At 37.4% G+C, this 27,764-nt stretch overlaps 1 protein-coding gene across 1 annotated transcript in view; it reads left to right on the forward strand.

The window, feature by feature from the left end:
• The first annotated feature begins 1,730 nt into the window (after positions 1-1,730).
• Positions 1,731-27,764, forward strand: part of LOC108008710 (uncharacterized) — a 34,785-nt gene continuing 8,751 nt past the window's right edge. The window contains exon 1 of the mRNA XM_017072607.4: positions 1,731-2,002. Within this exon, the coding sequence (XP_016928096.2) occupies positions 1,985-2,002 (18 nt within the window). The 5' untranslated portion in view covers positions 1,731-1,984. The remainder of the gene's footprint in view (positions 2,003-27,764) is intronic.

The following is a 27,764-nucleotide window of genomic DNA, read 5'->3' on the forward strand; positions in this document are numbered from 1 at the left end:
GAAAGTATTACTTTTTTATAAAATAATACCAAAGTGGCTTCATAAAAAAATGCTAGCCACAGGAAGAAACTCCAAAACTTCAATACCCTATAAATAATACCGAAATATGGAAGTGGGTTAAATTTGTAGTATCAACATAATTATAAAATATACCTTTCGTTAGGAACAAAATTTATTATTATTATAAAGATAATATCAAAGTGGGTATATAAAAAAGTTATTTAAATTCTTTTCATAGAACTTAATTAAAACCTTAACAAATAAATAAATGATAATTTAAATATTTCAATGCAACATTTTTTAAATAGATCTAAATAAATTCAAAATGAATTACTTTTATACAACTTTAAGATTCCCAAAATGAATCTAAACCTAATGTTCAAAGGGTATCAAATAATTTAAGAAAAAGACAAATTCAAGCCAAGAAGAGCAGAGAACCATAAATATGGTTTAGCCAAGGTAAAAACGGGGAAAGTCCGAAAAGAAATGCAGACAAAACTGGCGAACTTCCAGGGAAAACTGTCACATCATTTGGCTTTTCTTTGTTTTATTGCCTGACAAAAGGTATCGGAATTTATTGATTGAATTAATTAAGAACTTCAACTTCTGTCTGTGAATATTTTTATGAGTCAAACAAAGCTTTTTCGGTGAATACCCATTCTGAGTTCGGTCATCAGCTGTCGATCTGTTTGAAACTTAAAGCCGCAATAACCGAATCGATTCAATTTGAGCTCTCAACTGCGTCAGAGTGGAAATTGCTGTTGTACTTTTTTTTTAGCTTGTTCCGATATGTCAGTGGGTTAGTTTCGTGTTATGCCCATAAATCAGCCAAAAATTCAAATGTTATCTGCGAGGCGGGATATTCCACTGCACAGTGTGGGTGAGTCTTCCTGTCCCGCTTTCTCTCTGTCTCCCTCTAGCGCTCTATTCCTATCCCTTTCTTTCTGTATCTGTGTGTGTTTGCGGGGTGATAAGCAGGCTGCCACCGCTCAGTTAGTTGCCACTTTTACGTTAGTATGCACTCTATATAATTCCGCTGATGACGACGTCCAGCTTTATCCTTCTTACTGCAGAGCCACAGTCGGGGTCACCACAATAGAAGTGCAATTAAAACTCAAAAAGATATACCTATGTACATTTTAGATATGACGTATATAATGGAATTAATTCCCTAATAAATTTTTAAATTTGGTAATCAGTTTTAATGAAGTCCAAGATACAATTTCCTAGGTATCAATTTTCCATATACCACCTACACCCCGAAAAAAAATACTAAAGAACTTACATATAAATTTATAGAACTATAATTTATATCTACAAGTTCCTATTTTTATATATGCGTGATTCTTTGTGAAACGTATCGAGATTTTCTTTCATATTTTTATCACGATATTATACCATTTATATAGGATTTAAAAATTTAGCGATGCCTTTATTTGGATAAGTTTATGTATAATATATATATTGGTTTTAGAAATTAATGGGTGGATAACCTTTTTTTACAAGAAAATGGGTAAAACGACACAAATTCCCATACTATTCCACTGACCGCGCCTGTATTTACACAGAATGATAGTGGAGTTATTATTATGAGCGTTCCGCTGGCTTTTCCGCTCCCAATGTCAAACGCTCTGCTATATACCAACAGGTGGCATATCTAACAATAGCATCGTCCAGGGCGCTTAACCCGTTGCCACTTCTGGGCCAGATTATAAATGGCCAAGCATCTGGCTCCTGGTGGCTCATTCGCACCAACGGCTGAAGCCCGCAAAGAAACGCGTCGCGATCGCTCTGAATCGTCAGTGTGAAGTTTGAGTTTGAATTTGTTTGAGCTTCGGAAATACATGGAAATTACTGCAATTGTTACGGAATATGAAACAAGGATCTGCAAGTTGCCTGTGAAAAATCTGCCCGAGTGTGTGCACACTCAACCCCTCTTAAAAATCCACAAAAATCTGGTAGAAGTCTTTTGCACTGTTGAGCCATGTGTTCCAAAGCATTGGTAAGTACAACATTTTTGGGAATGAAGTCAAACATAAACAAGAACAGATAGGTACTCCAAATTTGAAAAAGTTTGGGATCCACTGGAAAATATGAGAATAACAAAGATATTTTTTGCATAATTGGTAATTTTTAATAAATTAATCAAAGTGGATATAATGAATCAAAATTTTCTTTTTAAATCAGATATGCATTTTGTATAAATTATTTTATTTTCCTGGCAATTTATTTAAAATAACTAACATATAGATATTTTACGGATAGTACAAAATCGTGAATGCAATGTAACATTTTCAAAATTCTAAAAATTAATTATTTTTTTAATTCAGAGAAAACTCAGAAAGGGATGTTAATTATGTTTTAACAACGCATAGTATATGTTTATAAATAATGCAAAATTGTTAATGCAATTTTAGACTTTATAACTTTGAAAATTAAATATTCTACAAATTCAGTGATGCTTTGTGTAAAAATTGGAATTCCTATACGGATTGTATATATTTATAAATAATACAAAAACGTTAATGCAATATAAGTTTTTATAACTTTAAAAATTAAATATTCTTCGAATGCAGATATATATTTTGTGGAAATTTGAAATTCCCTTACAAGTTTTTGTGGCCACTGTAAGTTTGGATACTTTTCTGGCATGCTGTGTAATTTTCGCCCTGCTGTTTCGGGTAACCAACATAATTTGGGGCGCAATTTAAAGCTCTCCTTGCGAGGATGCATGGGCATCCGAATCCAAATCCAAATCCAGCTCCGGCATCCTTTTAAGCGGAGCTGCCGGAACGATGAAACTTACATGAGCTTGGATCTCTTTTCTGGCAATATGCAAACAGTAATTGAATTAATGCCATGAGCCAAACGAAATGTTGACCGAACCCACACGTAGAGCAGCTGTGCATGCACAGAAATGGTTTGAAAATTGGAAATTAACAAAAAGCAAGCGGAAAAAGCGCTGGCACAAATTTAGCTGAAAATCTGAGCACATTGGGAAAAAAAGGAGGAAAAAAAGGAGGAAAACCCCTCGAGAGGATGGGTGTGTGTACAATGTATGTGTGTGTGCATTTTGCATGTTGCTGCTCTTGCTCGGGCAGCATGCGAATTAGTGTTGCCACTCGACACTTTGTCCTGGCCAAAATCTGGGGATGAGGAGAAAGTAGGAGAAAGGGGGCAGGGAGAGTGACGGGCGACAGCCGGCCATCAGCAGAGAAAAGCTTGCACTTTTCTTTCGAGTGCAGTGGGCCTTTCCTGCTTTCACAGCCCTCCCCCCCCCCCAAGCATTTTCCATTTTCCACCCGCTTTTGAATGCTTAACGTGTCACTTGCCTGCCTCAGAGTGTCGGCATGCAACTCGGCCAGCTGCAAAAATATGCAAATTAGACATCAAAAATGCTTTAATGAAAATTCCGCCTGCGGCAGAAAAAAAAAACAAGAAAAAACGCTATAGACAACGGCCTCGACTATTAGATACCCCTTACTCAGCTGAAGGTAATGCGAGGGAGACGGCGATATGCATGCAGCAAATCGGCTGTTTCCGAGATTGCATTTTTTATTTGCTCATAACAGTTCAATGAAAGGTCCGATTTAAACAATTTTTGGTATTTAGATGGGTATTGAACATTAGAACAAAATGGCCTTTGACACTTTTACAAAATATTACGAAATGTGGGCGCTAAGCAGGTTTTAGCCTTATGGGCGTTTGTGGGTGTAAAGTGAGCGTGGAACCTTGTTGCGGTATGCAAGAACCTCAAGAATCTGTATGCTAGATCGGCTTGTGATCCTGATCGAGAATATATCCATCTTATGGGGTCGGTAGCCCATGCTTTCAGACGAATCGAATATACCCTTTTACTCTACAAGTAACGGGTATAGAACAAGAAACAGAAAGACACTGGCTGCAAAAAGTGTCAGCGCACCCAGTTTCGCCACAGCTAATGTAGATTTCTTGCTCTGGCCACTTTTCGAAAACTTTATGCCTGCCATGACCAAATTGATTTTGAATTTTATGGTGGCCGGATGCTGATTAAACTGGGCCATAAATCCTTTGGACCAATTGACAGCTGGCCATGACGTATGGCCGCCCTGGAGCTGAAAGTCGTTCGCTAATTATCATAAAAGCGGCACTGATATGAGAGTATCAGGGCATTGAATACATATATATTATGTAAGTGCTCTAGATAACTGAAAAATTTAAAATGGTTCTACACAAAAACCCAATTCACTTTGTCAGCCAGTTAACTGCGCTTGCCATAACAATCGCTTTGCATGGGTAAATTAAATGAATTTTGCAATTAAAAGTTGCACTCCTTTTGCAAGCATTTGTCAACGCAAATAAGCGTAAATTAAGTTTGTTTTGCTTCTACATTTTTTCCATTTTCAGCAGCACTGCTTGTTTTTGCCTCCCTTGAATCCTTGGGAACACAACCATCCCAAGATATTCCCTATTCCCAGTTGTTTTGTTGAGGCTGCGCTTCCTACGACCGATGGTTCTCATTGTTGGTTTTGCTTTGTATACCCTGAAAAGAGACATTTGGCAAACATTTATGCTTATAACTTTGACAAGACATGGAAAAGTACTTACAACTAGGCGAATAAATACTGTTTTTTATTCAATATACTATTGATGGGCTTGAAAAAAATATAGCAAAATAGGTTTACATGAGTTCCAAAAATTCTTTAAAAAAAACCCATACCTTTAAAATGCTTTTTCAGTTATAGATAGTTTATTTAGACAGAAAATTAGAATCTTGCATGTTTATTTAAAAATTAAATGTGTATGGGTATTATTTAAATTCGTTTAATAAATGTTGCAAGAATATAATGCAGTTATCCATTAAAAAGGTTTGATATTTTAAAAACTTTGTATTATTTTTGAGATCAAGTGTTTGTGACTGTACTCCATTGAGCTCAAAATAAAATATTATTATAAATTCTGTAACAAGTTTCTTAAGTAGGTTATACTTAAAGATGCCTTGCAAAGCTTTGAATTCTTCAACCATTTTTTTAAATTGACTGTATTTTTAAAGTTCTAATGCACAAGGGTATTGGATGACCAGCTTCTGTCGCCCCTTAATTTCCACTTTCATTTTGTTTTGTTTGCTAAACGGTAGCACCGCAATACAGCAATACTGGGATGGCAAGTGCAGCTTCCGCTGGAACTAAAACGGAAACGGAACCTGAAACTGAAACTGGAACTCAAACGGCAGCCGAAGCTGTGAGAGCTGTGACTGTAACTCACAGTCGCATTTCATGTTGTTTTAATTACTTTCTGATTTATTTAACGCGACTCGAGGGGAACGGGGAACGGGGAACTTCGGGTGGCAGCATGCCACATTGTTGACTGTAATTAGTTGCATTGTCACCTGAATGCAGCCAAATGAAATGGCAAACAGAACGGAAACAAAAACATGTCTACCATTTTGGCCCGGCCAGAAACATGAGCTCGCATAAAATGTGCTCAAATAGCCAAATTATATTTACATTATTTAAGTGCAATGACAAGAATTTCAACGGAAATTCGGTTCGAAAACAACAACAGTTTGGTTATCACACTGAATTAAATAAGCCTCTCGTTTGCGCACCCAAAATGTTGTTTGCAGTTTCAGGTAATTTTGGAGAAGCATTATGACCGACAAAATTAGAACAGCATTTTCAATGTTTATTATTTTAACCATGCTTTATCCTGGCCTTCCATTATAATTTGCAGTTAGCGTTGTTTCGCCCTGACTTTACCCAAAAGTCCTCATCAAAGCTTGTCGGCTTAACGAAATGCAAAAGCACAGCTCGGCATTGGATATACGCATTCTATATAATATATATAGAACAAATTGCATGATTAGCATTCGCCGCATGTTTTGAACACTCCCCACAGTCGAAAAACACGTCAGTTAAATAAATAAGTTTGTGGAAAATTGCATCCATTGTCGGTGGTCATGTTTTGGCATCGGAATGTTGAGCATTTTCCCATTTTCAATAAGCCATAAGCTGTGTAAAGTAGCCAAACTTAAAATGAATGTTCGTGTTTTGTTTGTAATTTTGCATGTTCTGATTGCTAAAAACTTTTTTGAGCTGAAGAGATATTAGCAGTTCAGTTTAACTAATTAGGAGCATGTACAATTTTTTGATAAACTTCTAGGATTGCCTTAAGATAGCTGAATTTCAGGAATTACCTCTGCAAATATATATTTCCCATTTTCAATAGGCCATAAGCTGAGTAAAGTAGCCAACATAAAAATAAATGTTCGTGTTTTGTTTGTAATTTTGCATGTTCTGTATCTGAAAAGATATTAAATAAGAAGTTCAATTTAACTAATTAGGAGCTTGTAAAATTTTCTGATAAACTTCAAGGCTTTCTAATTGCCTTTAGCACTTTAAATTTCATAAAACCAGGGAAATATTTAAGATAGCTAGATTTCAAGGATTACCTCTGGAAACATTTATTTTCCATTCTTAATAATCCATAAGCTGTGTAAAGTAGCCAAACTTAAAATAAATTGTTTGTAATTTTGCATGTTCTGATTGCGAAAAACATTTTTGAGCTGAAGAGATATTGAATTTGCAGTACAATTAAACTAATTAAGAGCATGTACAATTTTCTGATAAACTTCAAGGCTTTCTAATTGCCCTTAATACTTTACATTTTATTAAACCCGGGATAGCCTTAAGAAAGCTGGATTTCAAGAATTACCTCTGTAAATATTTATTTTCCATTTTCAATAATCCATAAGCTGTGTAAAGTAGCCAAACTCAAAATGAATGTACGTGTTTTATTTGTAATTTTGCATGTTCTGATTGCGAAACACATTTTTGAGCTGAGAAGAAATTGAATTAGCAGCTCAGTTTAACTAATTAGGAGCATGTACAATTTTCTGATAAACTTCAAATCTTTCTAATTGCCTTTAGCACTTTAAATTTACCTAAACCCGTGATAGCTTGATTTCAAGAATTACCTCTGCAAATATATATCTATTCCTTTCCAACAGGATGCGTGTGGCTAGCAAATATGTTGACCTGATCAAATGAACCCAGACTCAACCGCAATTTACAGCTCCATAATTTGCTTGCACAATTAATAAACATGCCAGGTGCTTAATATAATTAAAATTGTTTCTATGTGAAAGGATGATTTCGGGGTAATCAACTCTCTCGTTTGGAAACCAAGTTAATTTACACCGCAAATGGGTTTTGCCGTTGCCATGACAATAATGCTAATTAAATGCAACTAAAGTTGGGAACCCCCTAAAACACTTTCCCCGTAGCTGTAAAATAATAACGAACCTCTCCTTTTTTTTTTGAGCTGCGTTACCATTTTCACCTGGGTAGCTGCCAAACAAAAGTAAAGCGAGAAAAAATGCATATTGCATGCGTGCTCAGAAATTAATTGGAATGCAAATGCAGTGGCCAAAGTTGCACTTTAATTATCCTTTTTTTTTGGGGGGGGGGGCGTAATTATGGCCTGGTTAGGTTCTATATATAGGTCCGTTCGTATCGTGCCTGCAATTACACAAGCTAATGCCGTTTAATTAAGTTCACACGTGCCACAATTAAATCTTCAGCGCTAATTGATGAAAGTGTGAGCCTGTGTGTGAAGGACATGGGATTCTATTTTTTAAACGCCAAACCAACTCACGTAGTCAGCAAACGACAAACAAATAAACGAAGGAGTAGCAAAAGGTGTAGGACGAATCGTGTTGGGAAATCATAAATAGTTTAGCCCCTGCCCGAAAATGTTTCCTTACCATTTCGAATTAGCCTAAACCGAATTCTATCAGTGATGTTTTCCTAACTTAGGTACATGGTATTATGGGTGGGATAAAATAGTCTTTTACATCTTATAAAAATTCAAACCAATAAAACTAATTTTTATAATATATTTTAAGTAAATTAGAAGTCGAACCCTTTCCACAACAATTGTCTTGAGAAAATGTTTATAACATAAGATCTCAAATTAAGAAAATAGTTGTCATAAATACTTTACTATTATGTATATTACATTAAATAACAATAAACATATGAGAACATGGCACTATATTGGCAAAAAAAATCATATGCCAATCATATATCTTATAAAAATAAAATCTTTAAAAATTTCTAGCTTTATAAAGCAAGAGAATCTGAAGTTAAATTAAAACGAACCCTATTTCTTAACCATATTATTAAAAATATTATAAGTAAATAAATTAAATAAAGACTTCTACATTAATTTCTAAATGTTCAATGGAGTGGTCTTTAAATTATTATATGTAGGTACAACAGATACATTTGGGTCACAGATTCGCATACCAAATATTTCGCACGTTTGCATTCCGAAAAGGGCGTGCCAACTTGAGTTACGTTTGGTTTCGAAAAAGGGCGGGGCGGATTCGAAAATTATTTAGCAAATTAACAGGCTGACAAGTCAACTGTGTGTGCACTCGGAAGTGGCTGACGTGGGTCCAAAGGAATGGATGGCTATGTGACCGGATTGCCAACAGGCGGAAAACTTATGGATGGCCGGCACGCAATTGCTCACCTTGGCCAAGAAATGTTGGCCAAGAGAGAGAGGCGGGGGATGTGGCCAATGGTCATTAAAGTAATTCTCCTGCTGTTTGTTTTCGGGTGTTTTGGGTATTTTGTTTAGGTTCGGGTTTGTCTGCTCAGCCACCTGGAAGAACTTTCGTGTTGTTGCACTTTGTAGTGTCCAAATATTTTGGTTCCGTCTGAGACCGCAACGCAAACACATGCAGCGTTTATTATGTGTATATGTCGGCTTAATGTCCTGTTAAAGCCAGCTTAGACTGGGCTAAGTGCAGGGAAAAGGATAAGGACAAGTTTACAAGGCCAGGGTGAGCTGTTGCTGTTGCAACTGCAGTTCCTTAATGAAGTTGCTTGTTAATAAAAATTGAAATTAAAGCGAGTCTTAACGAATTCATGTGCATGCGATGGTGAATCAAAGAAAACACACGCACGAAGTAATGAGATTTTCACTTACAGAGAGCGGAATTCTTAAATTCTTTTCAATTTGAAATTAAGATTTCCATTTATCACAAGTCTTAAATTTTTTTAATTTGTATATTTAATTGTGGTTTTAAATCATTCACTAAATGGAACCATTAGTTTTTAATTACCTTGGTTTAGTAGCATTCACCTTATTTAAAAATGATATAAAAAAAATAGCATATATAAAATGCATATAAATACAAAATTCACAGGGCTTAAAATAAATGTCACGTAAAAATTAGAAATTAATATTTAAAGGTTACTACATTTTTAGCAGCTAAAAAAATATATCAGGATAAACCAAAGTGATGCCCCAATTGAGTAAAACATTTAAAATTTTTCATTAATAAATAATAAATAAAAACATAATATGAATGGCGTTTAAATAAAAAATGCATAGGGCCTTAAACGTTATATTTAAAAAGAAAAAAATAGAGTGAAATTTATATGGAAATGCATTTTTTTTAAAACAATAAATAAAAGTTTGAGAATAAACCAAAGTGATGAACCCTTTGGGTAAAAAATTTTTTCGGTTATGAATTAAATAAAAACAATAATATGAGGCATACAAATAAACAATTCATAGGAGTTTTAAACGTTTGAAACACCGAACAAATGAAAAAACATGTTGAAACTGAAAAAAATTGTTACAATAAATAAAAATAGAGAGATGACCTATTTTGAGTAACACATTTTTGCGCTGTGCCTGAAGTTAATTAAAGCCGCCAATCTGCTGGGGGAGGCGAAGGCGTAGGCGGTGGCCGTGCCACGCCCACTTCCCGGCCAGTGCCTCAAGTATTGCACTTGGCATAATTTGTGCAGCCGGCAGAAGCTCGTATATCAGACAGCAGGCGACGGTCGACGGTCGACGGTTCCCCCCCTTTTTCTGAATTCGACAACTCAGCGAACTGAAAAGCGGCAAAAAAAAAGGAGAGTATATATGGATGCGAATGAAATATCCATGGAGGAGATGGCCAGAAAACCGGCGAATCCCGGGGCGGGAATCCGCCAACGAGGTCAACGACAGGCCAAACTGGCCGGCAGAGAGCAAACTTCAAGTGTGACTGTGCGACTGTGTGATGGCCAACACTTGGCGGACAATAAAACAATTAAACGCAAAGTCAACATGGCGAGCCAAAAAAGTTAACTCCACTCGACCTGCCACGCCTACATCCCGCCACCGCCCATCCAAAACCACCGCCCCCAATGAATTGAAATGGGAATCGAAAATGGAATGCAGCTGGGCCAAATGCCAGTGCCATTTGAATGCAACCAACGAATGTGCCACATGCGGCTCACTATTGCTGCAGCATTTGCCACGGGGCGTATACTTAATCAAAACCAAAACATACAGCACCGCACTTGGCGATTTAGCTGGGTTTTTCGTCTATTGGTTCCAACCAGTAGTGGTAGGCAACTTTAATTGGAATTTATGGTCGGACATTATTTGCGCGACCACATTTTTGAGCTCTCCAGGAGGTTGTGAGACCCGGGCAGGTTACGTCATTTGCGGGGCTTGAATACATCTCGCCTTGAGTGACGTTATCCGTGGAAAGTTCTTACACGCGCCGCACAAACTGAAGAAAGGGAGTACTATCCGGTTTCCTGTCTTGAAGTCTGAAAGTCTGAAGGACTGAGAGACCGAAAGTCCCAAGGATGTGGCTGTTACCTCGCCTCGCACACTTCGAAATAATGATGAGGCAACACTTGAATAATTTCAGTGAATATGTAGGGGCTGTTTAAAGTTTGTCTGAAATTTATGGATGGCATTTATAACAGGTAAAAAGATAATAAAGCAGACAATATTTTAAGATCTTATGCATGGGAGCATTTGTAAACACAATCTACATTTACTGGAATTTAAGGATTATCTTTATTAATTGCATTCCAATTGATCCCCAAATAATTAGTGGCTAGCCTTGGCATTAAGATATTACTATGTATACTATACCTCTTTTAAAAATGATAGATTTGTAATATGTTATAAATTTAATGGATACTATATTTTATAAATTTCTAATTATTAATAAACGTTAAATATCCATCCTTAGTATTTAAATTCTTTCTCAGAACTCTCAAGCCTAACCTCACTTTCTAGTTTTTATAGAAAAAGATACTCCATTTAGAACTAAAAGATTTGTAACATGACTTGACAATTATTATAATATATTATCCATTTTGCTAGTTTAAATTCCCTTTATTCTCGGATCCTTTAAGGCCCAAATCTCAACCTCAATTTCTAATTTCTGTCTTTGTATTCCCCCATTTAAAACCAAGATTTATAATCTCCGGCTGCACCGAGAAAGTGCACAACTTGGCAGCTATGCCAGTCAACCGCACTATCAAATCTTCATCAGCGCCAGAGGCCCTCAAGGATATTAACCCATGTAGAGGTCCTTCAGTCGCCACGCCCACCCAATCACAATTTAAATCGCTTTGTGGACGTTGGCCCAGTTGTCTGTTGTTGTCTGTTTTCCGGGACATAATGAATGGTTGCCCATCAATTGACCAAAGAAGCCTCGGGCAATTGCAATTTGTGTCGCCCGATAATTGTCCTGTAACAGGACACAGTGCAATCGTAAGCCGAGCTCCTTGGCGTTCAATTGGTTCAGGAAAATTCCCGGAAAATATGTATGACCGGGTGAAGGAGAAGAATACGAAGTAGAAGGAGGATGTCGTCGTTCGCTCAACCATAAAATAAAAGATAATCATTATTTTTCTAAGATTGAACATAAATTCTTCGCGTGCGCGCTCCACCATTAAACGTGGTGCAGCTACGGCTTCCCCGGAAATGCATCAAAATTCGCTGCCTGCCTCCGTATCAGTTTCAGTGTCTGCGGAGCGGAAATGCGCTAGCGCACAGGAAAAGGAATAAAGTACGCACACACACATGTACTACTCTGTGGAGAACAGAGGGAGCTCACTCACACACATGCAACTCGCAGGATGCAGCGGTAGCCCGTGGCCTTTCCCAGCTGCAGGACATGTGAATGTGGGCAAAAGAGTGCTGGGGCGTTAAGAATGCAACGCCTGCAGCTGCTATAGACCGGATGCAGCTCATTTCACTTGGCCAAGCAACAAAATGCAGGCCCAGGACTCTCATCCTGAGGCCACCCCCTCCCCCTTTATCCCCCCTGATCCCCACTTATCCCCTTGCATCCAGGATGATGCAGAGCAGGATGAAGATGCATTGCCGGGTTGATTTAATAAATTTTCAAATATTTTCTCGCAAAATATTTTACTGCATCCACGCGACTGAAAGTCAATTTAATAAACTGTTAAGCAAAGTGCAAGGGCAATGGGGAAAATGTATAGATGCCATGTTAACAAAGAAAGCAATACCCTTACATCGGAAATCTGATGGATTAAGGGTATAAGGATTAATAAATGTTAAAGGACCTTTATTAAAATGAATATTTTAGTTTTATTTTAATAATTAAATTGGTAGACATATATTATTTCTTGAACATATAAACCTCGCACTAGTGTGATCTTTATAAAAATAGCAATAGGTTTCTTTTGAAAGAGTAAAAAAAATTACCATCTTGTGTTTCAAGTACCTACATATAATTTTTTGTAATACTTTATTAAACTTGTATATTGTATAATATATACTTTACCATATATTATATACTATTACCATCTTGTCTTTCAAATACCTACGTATAATTTGTTTTAATACTTTATTAAACTTGTATATTGTATAATATATATAATATATTGAATATAAATATAAAATATTATTTAATAAGGAGGAAAAATGTCTTAAAACATTGGCTAACTGTATATAAAGTACCAATTAGGTATGATATAGTTGAGGTAGGAGGATACTTTTATGATTACTACCTTGATTTTTATTAAATATACCTTCAAATATGATATATTTCTATATATATAATATGATATATGATGATATTATATCTTATAAATATGATATATTATATTATTATGATATATTATATCAGTATCAGTATATCAGTCTCAAACCCCTGTTTATATAAGGTATACCCTGGTAACCGATAGGGTGCTGAAATGGTTGGGTAAAGTGTGCCAAAGTAATACGTAATGCGTTCGAAAGGAGCGTTGTGCATGTGTGCTCTACATGGCTGAATGTTCTTGAATCTGTGTGTATGCTCGTGTATATCGCTTGCGTGCTCGACGACATCCTCCATTAAAACTTAAAAAAAGTTCGCTCGCTTAATTAAATGTCGCATAAAATGAAATCTTGAAACATTTTTCAACCACAAAAAATAAAAGGAGCCTTGACTTTCCTCCTTAACGTAACGTTCCTTTACCGAATTTTCGCCAGCCATGAATTTTCACCCAATCCCCGCTGAAATTTCAACAAGCACCACCCACTTGAGTCCATCAGCGTGTGGCGCCGATGTCGAAGTGATTAAATTGAGCAACCATTAAAAATAAATATGGCGACAAATGGTTCAAGTGTGAGCTGGGGATAAGAACTGGGGTTCGGGGCTCATTAAGCGAAAAATAATGGGGTGGGGGGATAATGATGTTTGGCCACAGCTTTTTCTCTTTCCCCCCAAAAAAAGATACGTATATTTGTGAATGATGTGCGGCTTTTTCGCCACAAATATTTAATATACATTTACCACAGGGGGCTGGGTTTATAAAAAAAATCTGCATTTACAGGCGGGGCTGGGGCTAGTTGAAAACAATTTCCTGGCCAATCGACTGACCCCAAGCAGATGATTAGGTCAGAGGGGCAGCTATAAGTGTGACAACAGCTCCTTGAGCCCTTCTCCAGATGGAAGTAGTGGTAGTCCCTGGTCGTAGTCCCTTCTTTTTTAGCCATCTCTATCTGTGCCACTTGAGAGCGACAAGCGGCCTTGTTGAGTGCTGGCCAAGCTGTCATTGTGAGTGGGTGGGATGCCTCTTTGCCAGGCCATCGTGGAACCACCTGACCCACCTCCAGAGCCACCTCACCCACCTGAACCACCAGATCCACCTGTTTCGCTCCGTTCTGAGCTGGCAATCAAGCTAAAAGCACCTGGCCAGGCCCTAAGCTTTGCTTATTTGTTTGAGAACTAGTGGGTGGCGAGTGGGTGGCAAGTGGGTGGGGTGAGTGGGTGGTAAATGGGTGAAAAGTGGGGTGCGGGTTGTGGGCTGGAGCGGCACTCTGGTCCATTGGCTGGCCCCGTAAATCTTTCCGCACACTTTAGCAATTTATACATAACCGCCGGCATTTATTGTCACTTTTAGCTGCGAGTTCACCACCCCATAGGGCAGAAAAAGCCGTCCCCCACCCAGCTGGCCCATCACGTTTTGCTATTTACATTCGCCACGGCAACATGGCAAAGCCATTTCTGTTTTCCTTCTTTTTTTGTCAGCCATTTTTTCATTTGCCTTCCTAGTGCCCCGATAAAGTCATCTTCTTCATTTGCAGCCGCCGGCTGTCCAAGGACCAAAACTTTATTTGCCACCAAACCGCCAAATGGCAAATGTCACGTTGCCGACTTATTAGCGCTTTTTCCCCGGCCTGATAAAATGTGGCACTGTGGCAGAGGAGATTAAATAATGCTCTTTGGTTAAGGTACAAAAAAGTGGGGGAATACAGAGCTTTGCATATTTGTCTTGAATATTTATCATATTGCGCATACGCATAGTGGGCCTCAAGTGACTGGAATTTGTGTGTGATTTATGATATAGGGGGGCGCCGAAGCCTCGGAAACAACAGCAGCATTGATGAATTACTGGCCATAATGATGCATCATTATGTGGAACTAATTGCGGGCCTGGCCCACAGTCAGTCATTTTGGCCATTGTCAATTACCATCGCCGTCGAATCAGTTGGCTCCATAAATTAGCCTCGCTGATCGAATGAAAGTTTCATCAATTGTTTATTGGGCCATGGGCTCACACTCGACTTAACCCATATATCAAAATCACGCCGTGCATTTTCTCGGGGCAGATGTCACATTTAATTGGATTTTCACATTGGCCTTTGTTTGCTTTTCGCCCCGGCCGTTCTAATAACCTATTAAATGAAAACCCCAGGCGAGAATTTTCCCCTTACCGAGTAGCGAAAGCATAATTGAGGATACCTACTTGCGCCCAAAAGTTATCCCCTTTCCAGGATCACCCACAGGACATAAATAACACGAGGACTTCCGTTTGCCATAAAAGTGACGCGCCGCTTGGCCAGAAGGCGAAATGGCGCCCTGAATTGCCAATGACAACATTTCCGTTCCGAGGACAACAAGCTCAGGCCCGCAAATCGTAAATTTCAATCAATGGAGCACTCGACTCTCACTCGATTTCGATTTCAGTTTCAGTTTGGTTGGGTTTCCCTCGAAAATCTCCGCCGAAAAGTGACAAACATGCGAGGGCCACGCCCTCCGCCAGATGGGTATTAATTGCCTGACGGACAAATTTACAGAACACTTGACAAAAATTAGCGAATCTTTTAAGATTTAAATTAAATCATTAACACTTTGATATGTTTAAATTTTTTTCATCTTACAAACAGTCATTTTTGTGGCCTTTTTAGTTGTTTTATAGTAGATTCAAAGAGAGAGAAAACGAAAAATTGCAATTTTCATTATCAATTTAACATTTTTACTGTATAAATCAATTTATTTCGTTCAATTTTTGGCTTCTGAGCATCTTTGTATCTTACAAACAGACATTTTTGTGGCCATAATAGTTATTTTATAGTATATTCAAAGAGAGAGAAAACAAAAAATTGCAATTTTCATTATCAATTTAACATTTTTACTGTATATATCAATTTAATTCTTTCAATTTTGCCTTCTGAGCAGAGAACTGAATTTGTTCTTTTTATATATATTAAAACATGATTTTAAATGTCAAAAAATTTAATAAATTAGTTAAATAAAATATAAATAAGTTAATTTTTCGGTGCATCTGTAGGAGCAGCTGAGGCCAAAACCTCTAAACAAGTTGGCCAACTTGGCGTGAAGCGAATGTGTTGCAATATAACTCGTAAATCATTAAAACTTCGCTCATAAAAATAGGCCAAGTGCTGGAAGGGTATATACTATATAGTAAGGCACTACTTCCAGCCATAATAGTTGTCCTTGCCCCATTCAGGTTAATCGAAAAACTTTTACCAAATCATTTCGGCAAATGGCCATTGAAAACAGCGACCTAACCGCAGGCCTCAATTTAAGCCTCCTTTTTTGACTAATTGCTGGAAATCCTGTGGTTCTGCCGTTTAAAGAGGCCTTGAATTCGACTTTAGTCAGCGAAAGTAAAGTGTTGAGGGGGTTGAAGATATAAAATCCATGTTCCTGCAACGAACAATTTATATGCACATAATTACCGAGTTCCAATCCAGATTATACAGACTTAACAAGCTTTCTAGATTGCAAAGCCTGAATGCCTTTCCCGTTCACAGGTACACGTCAGTTCATCACCATCAAACTGGAAGACCAATAATCATAATAATAATAATAATATCAAAGTTAATTAGCGGACATCAATCATGCGATTATTTCATTTCATTTATTTGACTCGGAAAAATTGATTTCACGGCCAGACAAAAGAGCAGCGAGGTGTTGGTGAATCGCCAATTAATGAGCAACAGTTGATTAAAAAGCCTGAAAGCCTATATACGATTTATTTGAATTCAGCCCGGCCAGTTTATGATGATTGAATTTCTCCAAATGTACACTTTCTCCGGGGATATTGACCTGCCTGGGCTTTAATGATACAGGTATTTAAAAGTAGCAATTTATTGGTTCAGGCTGAGTTTATTAAATCACTGGCCCACTCGCATGTAAACAATATAAAAGTTAAATAGCAAATATGTTTATTATGCATGTGTGTGGTTCTCGGTTAAAAGCTGCCGCAAAATGTAATTAGTTGCTTGTTAATTGCAAAACTCGGTTATGGCCTTATTTATCTTTAATTTATTAAATGGGCAATAAACAAAAATTCAAAATTCGGCATATGTATATATAAATCGATTGCCTAATCAAATCAATTCCGCTTTCCCAGGGTTTCAAGTTAAATAACCCAACTTGAGTTTCAGTTGAGTGAAAAATCATAACGAAATTGACAAAACTGGTGGAAATCCCATTGAGAGAATCCACAGCTTTCCCTTGCAAATAATACGACAGCTTTCAACTCGTAAAATCGTAAAAGTATTTATGTGCTTTGTATCTTTGATTTGTTTTTAATGCGACTCTGCGCTGCTGAGGCAATAAAATGTTTTGACGGACAGTGTCAACATGAAAGAGAAGGGCTAGGGAAACGAGAAAGAGACGGCTTGAGTGCTCGAGAAAGAGACAGACAGAGGGCACATGAAAAGGACAGAGTAATCGGCTGCGCACACACGTTCCAAAGATAACCAAATTCGAGATGTAGCGGCCAGCAAGCAAATAAAATTATATTGAAAAATTTATACACAATGTATAAATATGTATGTACTTTTTCTTGGCAAAGACGTTTATGACTAAGTGGCCTGCATGTGTGCAAATGTGCAATATAAACTTTTATGCCATACACAGTTTTTATTTACCGCCACTTGACCTTTTTCAATTTTTCGACCCTTTCTGGTTGTATCTTTATGAACAAGCAGGACGTTAAAAGAGTTAGGGTTTTTGCTCTTTTTTCGGGCTAACAGAACGTAAAAGGTTTATATTCCGACAGTGGACTTAAATATGGATGAGATGGTATTGAAGGACGAGCTGGAATTTCACAGTTCACTGATTTATTTTACTTTTATTTTCTTGAATCAAAAATTAAATAAATCTTTATAGAAGCTATACGATTTGGTTTTATTATATAATTACATTTATATTTTGAAATTATCCAAGGGCTTATGGCTTTATTTAGCTATTCCATTTGTCCTTTATAAAAGGTTAAGTTCTGTTACCTATTCATAAATAAAACAAATTCTTAGAATGACTTCTAAATATTTATTAAAGCCATACAACTTGGTTTTATGTTATAAATATATTTGTATATTATTCAAGGGCTTCTGAATTTATTTCGCTACCCTATTTCTACTCTATAAAAGGTTAATTTCCGTTAGCTCTTGATTGATTTAGGGCTAATGCCGGATATTATCCCCGTAATTAGATCATTGCAATGACCTAGAAGCAAATATTTACCCAAATTCAATGAAATCCTTGTTGGCTGCGCAATTCGGATTTCATTCAAAAATTGAAATTAATTTTCCCGGCATGACAAGGCAATTAATTGCGTGTCCTCGCTGTTTTCCAGCGAAATTTTGTGTAACTAGAATTTGCGAATTCCGCATGTACACTCGTATGCAAATGTGCATAAATCAAAATAAATTTGCCAAATCACGAACTTAATTTAAATGTCACGACAAAAGCAGAAGTGTTGACAGGGGTGGGGGTGCTAGGGGTGAATTTTCGGAAAAACACGGGGGGGGGGGGGGAAATACCCTATTTTTCTTGTATTATTTGTGTGTCCTTAATGTCGTCGCTTTTTCCCCTTTACTTATGCATTACGTATTACTTGCGACTTTCTTTCTTGCATTTGTCACTTTCGTTTCCACCAATGGCCACTGCCCATCCGGTAGGAGTTTTCCTCGATTTTCCGCCGATTTTCCTTAAAATTCTTTTTTTTTTTTTTGGGGGGGTTTAAATGCACGCGCGATTTTCGCAGCCATTGGATAAAAGGGAAATCGAAATTAAACTGTCCAAGGGGCTGTGCAGACCAAAAATTTACGACCGTGCGCGTGCTAAACGTGGCTCAGACACACAGGAGGTTTTCCCTCGTCCATTTTCCGAATTTCCACCCCGGTATCCTTTCCGCTTTCGATATGGCCAACTTCGAGCTGCGTGTCCTTTCGTTTGGCCGCAAACATCCGCTCAGTAAAATGACTTTGTGGCTGGTTTTACATAACCCTGACAGACAGTCGGAGAAAAGCGAGAAAAGCGAAAGCAAAAAGATTATAGCCAAGTGGGGGGGGGGGATGGGTCCTGCCAGCAGGATTAAGTCCTTGTGGGTCTTGCATGTGTGCATTTGATTTTTGGCCAACATGAATGTTAAATGCGCATTTGTTTCCGGCCAACGCAAGCTCATGATTATTTTATTGAGCTGCTTCTACGGCTTCTGTAGCCTTTCCCGCCAAAATTGCCTCCGACATGCAATTCGCCAGCTGATTTAGATGCGCCACAAAACCTCTTTGCATTCACATTGCCAGTAATCTCAGCAACTTATATTCATACTTTCGGTGGCTGCACTTAAACAAATTAGTACTCAAATTGGGGACTAATTTGTAATTTTTTTAACTTATAATCTCTTCTTAAAAAAATTATTTAGTTGTATTGCTTTTTAATCAGTGGTCAACAGCAGAAGGATACGTACAATTTATGCCGAGGCTCTGCCGACACATGCACAGTACTACCTCGGCTGGTGACCACTGTTTAAAATCTATTCGGATATAAAGTCAACATTCCTAACTTTTAAATTAGTGGTTAACAGCAGAAGCAACTCTTCTTTACCGTGGAATACGTCTTTTTCTGCCGGCGCTCTGCCGACACATGAACCGTTTACCCCCTGCTGATAACTACTACTGTTCTAAAGGCATTTAAAATCAAAAGAAATGCTTAAGATGCATTTAAATAATATTTTTTTAACAACTAACACTAATACTAATTTTATCAAATCTAATAAATTTAACTACATGATCTCCCTGTGTATTTACACATGTGGCTCGACTAGACTTGAGTGGCTTTTCCGGATCGCTGCACGCACAAATTGCCACTCGAATGGCGGTCTTACCTCTACAGTATCTGTATCTTTGTACAACCGTATCTGTATCTGTATCTGTAGCCGAATCTAAATCTGCATCTGCAACCGCTTCGCTCTATCTTGGCAACTGCAAGGGCGACCAAGTATCTCTGCATCGCTGGCTCGCAACTGAATTTCACCGAGCACAATATGAATATACATTTCCGTAACCCGTATGGATTTCAACTACTTGCCAGCTACTTAACTGACAATCTCGAGTAACACAATTTCGAAATTGTGAAAAGGGTTTCCCACTGGCATTATCCGCTTCGGCTGTTTGAACTTTCATGATTTGGGCACAATGTAAATACAATCAAATACTTAAGACCCCAAATAACAGCTTGAGTCTTGCTTAGATTTGAGCTCTTGCAGCAGGCAAAATTACTCTTCAACCTCAATCAATGTAAATACGGCATGGGGTCTGGTCAGGAATATTGTCATTAAGGGCAGCAACAAAGGTACTTCGCCTAAAGTTATCAAATACATAACTGAGCGGATATACAGCCCGATTTTTTGTGGAGGTATAAAAAATAAAGCAAGTGACTGGGGCGCCAGGATAATCAAAAGTTTTTTCCGCTGAAGAAACTTCAGAAAGCGAGTACTACGGAATATAGTTCAGCCAAACCGAATACTATGAACTGTCTAACACAAGTATGACAAGTATGACAAGTTCATTAAATAAAGAAAGTTCAGAATGCCAGTACTAAAAAATTTAATCCACAAGCCGAAAAAATAAATTAAAAATTGTTTAATGATAGTTTTCCTAATATTGGAAAATACTAACTAGGTATATGACTTACTTTCCCATAAACTTGTTGAAAAATTGTTCTTCATTATAATAAATAAATAGACTTTCCTCATCTTTGATTGACAATCTGTCACTTTTTTTAAGCATTGAAAATTACATTTTGAGGAAACACAATTGTATTTAGTACGATCAAATGTAAACCATTTTTAAATAAGAACAACCCATTTGAAGAGGGTATTTCAGAAAGCTCACATCAAAGGCAAGCTCGGAATTTGTTTGTGCTCACAGGTTGATGTATGGCACCTACAAAGATATCTGTGGAGTGCATTCCAGGCCGTGGGCATGGCTCGAAACCGAATGCCATATAGACACACCCCAGCTTGTCACATTTATGGGGGCAAACTTTGAACATAAATTGGGCATGTGTCTTGTGCCACCCACTTGAACTCATCAGAATTGAGGGAATTGGGGGGAAATGCAATCGACAAACGAGCCAAAGTTTCGAGCAAAAACTGCACAAATAAACAAAGAATGGCAATTTGAAAAGGCAATTTCAGGACGAGGACATGATTGTCATTAAGTCCTGCCACATAAATAGAGCAAACGGAAGTGGGTCTCTCACATGACACTTATTGCTGGTAACGCCTGCAACGGAACTTCAAAAGGAATTTTGTGTTCGGCAAGTGCAGTAATGACAACAACTGCTAAGCTGTAATTGCAAAACGTTTTTCTTGACCATCGCCAGATTTTGTAGCAAAGTGCAGGAAGTTTTTGTCCATTTCCTCAGCTGATTGAAATGTTTTCGGGGCATCCCCCATTCCCATCCTCATTCCCATCCCCAACACCATCATCTTTCTGGTCCTTTTCAGCTGTAATCTCTGTTTCGTTTCGTAATCTCAGCCGGGGTGATAAATTGATGCATAAACCCCAAGGCAATACCCAAAAAAGATTTAATAAGAACAGCCGGCAAATATTTGCACACTTGAATGGCTCAGGGCGCCTTAACTTCGTCAATGAGAGAGATTAAACTTTTGCTCGAAGGACGTCAAAGCATCAATTTGTCAGGCGACGACAACAGCTCAAAGGATTGTCGATGGGGGGTGAAAGCAATCACAGGACCACAGCAAAGAATATCCCAAAGAATATATACCTAGCTAGGAAAAAATACACATCTTGTTATCTTAGAGCAAAAGATACTTTGGAAAAATTGAGCTTAATTGTCTAACATATGCTTGCATCATATGTATAAAAGACTATATATATCACTCTGTTTGATAGGACTTAAGTCTTTAAATATTATAAAACAAAATGTACCTATCCTATAAATTGTCCCTTACTATCATCTAAACCATTTGCTAAAGGTACATTTTTAGCTTAAAAGTAACTTTAAAAAGTTACACATTTTAAAATAAAAACAAGGGAGAACGCTATAGTCGAGTACCTCGACTATCAGATACCCGTTACTCAGCTAAATGGAGATATGCAAGCAGCAAAGCGAGATTAAAATGCGCCACCTACCGGCGGTATACAGATTTAAGCGTTATGGGCGTTAGAGTGGGCGTGGCAAAATTTTTTTTGGATCAATCGATAGGTATTGACGAGACCAATACATTTCAGTTAAAATTTTTTATCTAGCATGAAAATTGTGGGCGTCACAGGCTTTTGCGGTTTGTGGGCGTTAAAGTGGGCGTGGCAAACTTTTTTTGGGTCAATCGATAGGTATTGATGAGAACATTACATTTCAGTTAAAATTTTCTATCTAGCATCAAAACTGTAGGAGCCACAGTTTTGGGCGGTTTGTGGGCGTTAGAGTGGGCGTGGCAGTCTACTGAAACAAACTTGCGCTGCGTAAGAAGCTCAGGAATCTGCACGCCAAATCTCAATAGCCTAGCTCTCATAGTTTCCGAGATCTCAGCGTTCATCCGGACAGACGGACAGACGGACAGACGGACAGACGGTCAGACGGACAGACGGACAGACGGACAGACGGACAGACGGACATGGCTAGATCGACTCGGCTAGTGATCCTGATCAAGAATATATATACTTTATGGGGTCGGAAACGCTTCCTTCTGCCTGTTACATACTTTCCGACGAATCTAGTATACCCTTTTACTCTACGAGTAACGGGTATAATCATTTTAGAAATATATATATTTATAAGTTCAAAATCATTTTTACAGGTACAAAATTACAAGTACCTTTTTATTAAGAGAAAGTTTTACAAGTTAGGTACTTTTATATGTGTGAAGATATTTATAAGTTAGAAACCATTTTACATTGTCACATATTTTATAAGGGAAATATCTTTTCCAATGCCTTGGTCTTAATTTTCTCAATTTTTTCTTATGCATATAGTTATAATGTTCTTAGATTTTGCTCATCACTGGTGCTACGTAAACAACTCCATCGAAATTATGAAAGAGAAGCAAAGACTTTTGTCATTTTGACATATTTTAATGCGAATTTACAACAGCCTCTGGGTTTTCGGGGGAAATCTCTGGCCACTTGAGCCTGTCGTCCTCTGACAGTTGGTCAACTTTAATTTTCAGCCCTTTTCTAGAGCCTTTGGGGGCTTCATTCCCCTATTTTCGGGCCCCATTTAGTGTTGCCTGCTTTTCGGCGCCGTCTCCCGGGCGACAGGCAGCGCAGTAAATTTAATAAATAAGTGGAGATTTCGGCTGGCTGCCTGTTATTGTTGGTGTGGCATACCTCAATCAAAGCATGTGCCATATATATAAGAAAAAAATATATAAAATAGAACAGAACGGTGGGTTGGATAGAGCAGCCTCCTTTCAACGGAGGCTTCAATAATTTTTTACACACACGACAGACAGCTAGACTTGGGTCGCTGTCATGTTATATTCCCGTAAGGCGGCCCCCGGCCCAAAAGGCCAAATTGCAAATAAGAAAGGAATAAAACGGAATAAAATAAAATATCATGAAATAAAAAAATGAATTCTAAAGAAGCGAGCAGGCAGGCGCAGAGATATCCTTTCAGAAAAATTAAATATTTATGTGGGCCCTTGAAAGAAGGGCAATAAAATTAATGACATTTAAGAAGCAGCCTATCAGCACCTACTTTTAAATGAGTTTTATTTAATTAACTTTAACAATGGCAGTATACCTTAACAAATATTCGTTTTAGTTTTTAGAAAAGTTTACTATAATTTCTTAGTTATAAAAAAGTTTAGTATAACTAACTATTACTCGTAAGTAAAATAAATTACAATAGAGGTAGAACGTAAAACTTTCACGGAAAGCTTTTAAAACTAGCCTTATCGGTGTGGCTCACCTCATTTCCCAGTTGATAAGAAGTTACAAATACACCTCAACATATCCCGCTTACCCCACCAGAAAGGAGAGAATAATACGTTCAAGTGCCATTTATCTCACTGGGCCAAAACTTTCCATCGACTTTCACCCCGCACTCACACGGAAAAGTCTTGTAACCAAGTGTGAATGTGCGGGTGAACTCTGCATATTTTCTCCATCCTGCCCTTGACACTCACACACCCTCGTTCGGTGTGAGCTAAATTGATTTGACAAATATTTTGCTTGGCGTTTATTACATTTTTTCCGTTGGCATCAGCATTGGGAAAAGGCTGCCGATATGCCCTTTTCATAGCGGGTGTAAACCCGTCGCTGGCAGGGATTACGCTCGCTATGGCAACAATTTCAATATGCTCCACTACCACTCAGCTGCACTAATGCACTCAGAAAAAATATTGTAAATATTAAGATTGATTTGATTATAATTATGATGGATGGGATATTTTCAATAGAGGGGTCAGAAAGTATGCTAAAGGTTGTTTTGATATCAAAAGACTTAATAATGTATTCCAAAAATGGTAGATCCATTATATACATCATACCAAATCTGCAGAGATATAATAGTACTTTAGTTTAAAGTTTTATTTTTAAATAATTCTTGGTAAGGTAACTCCCTGGTGTACAATATTTCTTCAGAAAAAATATATTTTAACTAATAAGATTGATTTGATTATAATTATGATGGATGGGATATCTTCGACAGAGGGGTCAGAAAGTATGCTAAAGTTTATTTTGATAATAATGCACTCCAAAAACGACAGATCCATTATATACATCATACCAAATCTGCAGAGATTTAATAGAAGTTTAGATTCAAGTTTTTTTTAAATATTTCTAGGTAAGGTTACTTTCTTTTGACTTCATAGAATATTTTTTATGGTGTACCATATTTTTTCTGCCCACGCTCTGCCGTCCCACGCACAGTGTACATTGTAAATTGTGTGGAAACCACTGCTATGAAATAAAATATTCTGCATAACAGTATAACCTATTTTATTTTAAGAACCCAACCCAAAACATTTATTCCTGTGCACAACCAAACTCGACCCCTAACACACATATACTATAAGGCAGCAAGAATTCCACACGATGCCACAAACACATGCTTGGGGCAACATTTAAATACATGGGGTTGTGTAAACGAGTGAGTAAGTGTGCATGCGTTGATTGCATTGTTGCACTTGTTGCATTCCCCTCACGCACACACTCACAGCCCCGGTTCATATAAATCAATATGGAAATCAAAGCAAGCCAAACAAACAGGAATTTGGCCAGCTACGCGGAAATTGTGAAGAGCGGATACTCAAATGGGTAGTAAGTAATACAAAAAAAATAATATTGAGCCAAGGAATATCCTTTGTTAAAGTTTAGGACAAAAAAAAATACGGACAAAATATCCTGATATCATTAGTTACCACTAGGAAATAAGTGCGGATATCACATATCAGTTTTTCAAAGACATTTAAGACATTCACCACGTACCATTTTTTATTTATTTATATATTTCTAGGAAAAAACCGTTTGGTTTTGATGTCTATATATATATAATCTATAGAGCTTTTTCAAAAAGCTATAGATCTTTATAATTTTTTTTTATTTTTCAAGAACCTATGATTTTTCAGTAACGATTTTTGCTAAAAACTTATTTTAGCTAAGCATTTAATTTTCAGTTTTCAATCCGGACTTTCCTCAGAGAATATTAATACCTCCACTTTATCCATTGTTTGAGGCTTTAGATTTTGGACTCGGTAATTTTCAATTTTCAAATGAATAGGGTATGGGATTATTTTCCATAGCCAAAGTGGTGCAAAAAGAGATGTGAAGTAGTTCAACTGGCAGACAAAAGCAGACAAATGCGTTAAATGGAAAATCCAAAATTATGAGAGAATTTCTGGCCGTATTGGCCTGTGCCATTCAATTCAAGTAAGCTGCATTAGAGGATTGCACAGATTGTTCGACCGAGTTCGTTGTTGAGAGATTAGATTTAGTTGGCCAGAGGTCGGAGGTCAGTGGGAAATCCTGTAATGCACTCCCCTTCCGAATCGGCAAATGAGAGTCATAAAACGCAGGGCCACAAATAAGCCAGCGAGCAGGAGGAGCCACTAATTGCGGCATTAAGGCCCTGCTAGGACAACGATGGAGGCATCAGCCGGATCAAAGACTCAGTTGACAGAAGCGGTGTGTATTTAACTTCTACACCTGCATATGCTAACTTCAAAATAGTGCTGTCAAAATACACATTTGTAAAGGTAGATGAGTCAAGTTTTTAGAGATGAGCAAAGAGCCGTTTAAAGGTTAGCCATATCCTTCTTAATACTTCGAAAAATAAAATCCCATCTTTGAAAAACAATTATAAAATCAAAATTAAAGAAAATATGTCAGCAAATATATATATTTTTCCTTTAGTTTAGTTTTTATAATGGAATACATTTTCGAATACTAATGCAATATAGAGTATAAACTTTAAAGATACATCTAAAATCAATATATTTAGAATTTTTACTGAAAGCTTTAAAGAGGGTAAATATATATTAATGGTCAGACCGTTTATGTTTTCTTAGATATTCGGTAAAAATAATCTTATACAAAAAGATGAATAAAGGGAAATCCCAAACAAATATTATAAAAATTGCTTGACCTTAGGCCAGCTAAAAACATAAATCGTAGAGTCTCTCAACTATAAAAAAATACCAAACTTGCCCAAAAAAAAATATAAGCTTAATAAGTAAAGATGTCCACAGAAAGAATTCTGACATTCTTATTCGAGTGCAGAATATTCTTAAAAAAGGAACGAAGTTTTTGAAGATGAAAATGTTTTTATTGTGCTTAAATCAAGATGAAAAGTTGTTTAATAAACTGAATTTAAGTTTTCTCTTCTCACCATTTCCATCTAAAATTGAGATAATTGATACCAAAATGTACTTACACGGTTTTTAAAAACGAATGTTCTCAAATCAGGAACAATGTACTTGAAAATTTCTCTTTGTGCATATACTATCTTTTGAAAATTAACCCGAAATACTTTTCAAGATATTCAATCTTAATAAAAATAAATCACACAAAAATGTTTTCAAAATATCTAAAATGTATTCTATCAACATTAGAATGTCCGAATTTGGCTACAAAAAGGATATGTCACCATCATTGGTTGTAACTAGTTTCCACCACATCCTCCCTCTCTTTCAAAAGCTCCCCTGCTGTCTCTTTCCTGCTGCTGTTACAACACTGCGGCGACTTAAAGCGGCAAAAAGTGAGCTACGTGCAGATGCCTCACCTGTGATAGAGGTGATTAACAGGATTTGCAGCCAGCAGAGCAACCAATCTGCTACTCGTACAGGTCCTTTCAGCATGCCAGTGTGTGTGTGAGTGTGTGTGCTAACATGGCAACCGTAGATGACACACATGGCGTATGCGTAACATTAAATCTAGAGGATGGCTCTTGCGGTGGCTTTTAATTGAAAGACTGGCCCCAAACTTAAATTCAGGTCCATCCCAAAATGCCGTCAACTGTTGGCCAACGAACATGGCAACAAATTAATGCGCAAAAAAACTTTGAAATTGGCAAACTTTGGGGGCGATTAATTAAAATCGCTTCATGCCATTGATGAAACAATAATAGGAAAAAACCAATATTTGACAATTGCCAATAAGCGCCAGACAGAGCCGAAAAAATAACAATAACAAGGGGGATCACATCAACAGCAGCAGGGGCAGCCGAGAACAACAATTAAAACAAATCGAGGGGAGAATTGCAGGCTCTTGTTTTGCCAGCTATATATATATAGCTATATATATATATAAAATCGACCACCCACTGAAGCCCCGAAAAACACAGACCACTACAAGCATGCAAATTGGTACTCTACCCGCTTAGTTGGGTTGTTTTTCCGGCTGCTGAAAATGCAAGGACCAAGTTTTCCTCGAACAATTGCCGCCGTGCAGAG

The sequence above is a fragment of the Drosophila suzukii genome, chromosome 2R, assembly GCF_043229965.1.
Source record: "Drosophila suzukii chromosome 2R, CBGP_Dsuzu_IsoJpt1.0, whole genome shotgun sequence".
Taxonomy (NCBI): Eukaryota; Metazoa; Arthropoda; class Insecta; order Diptera; family Drosophilidae; genus Drosophila; species Drosophila suzukii.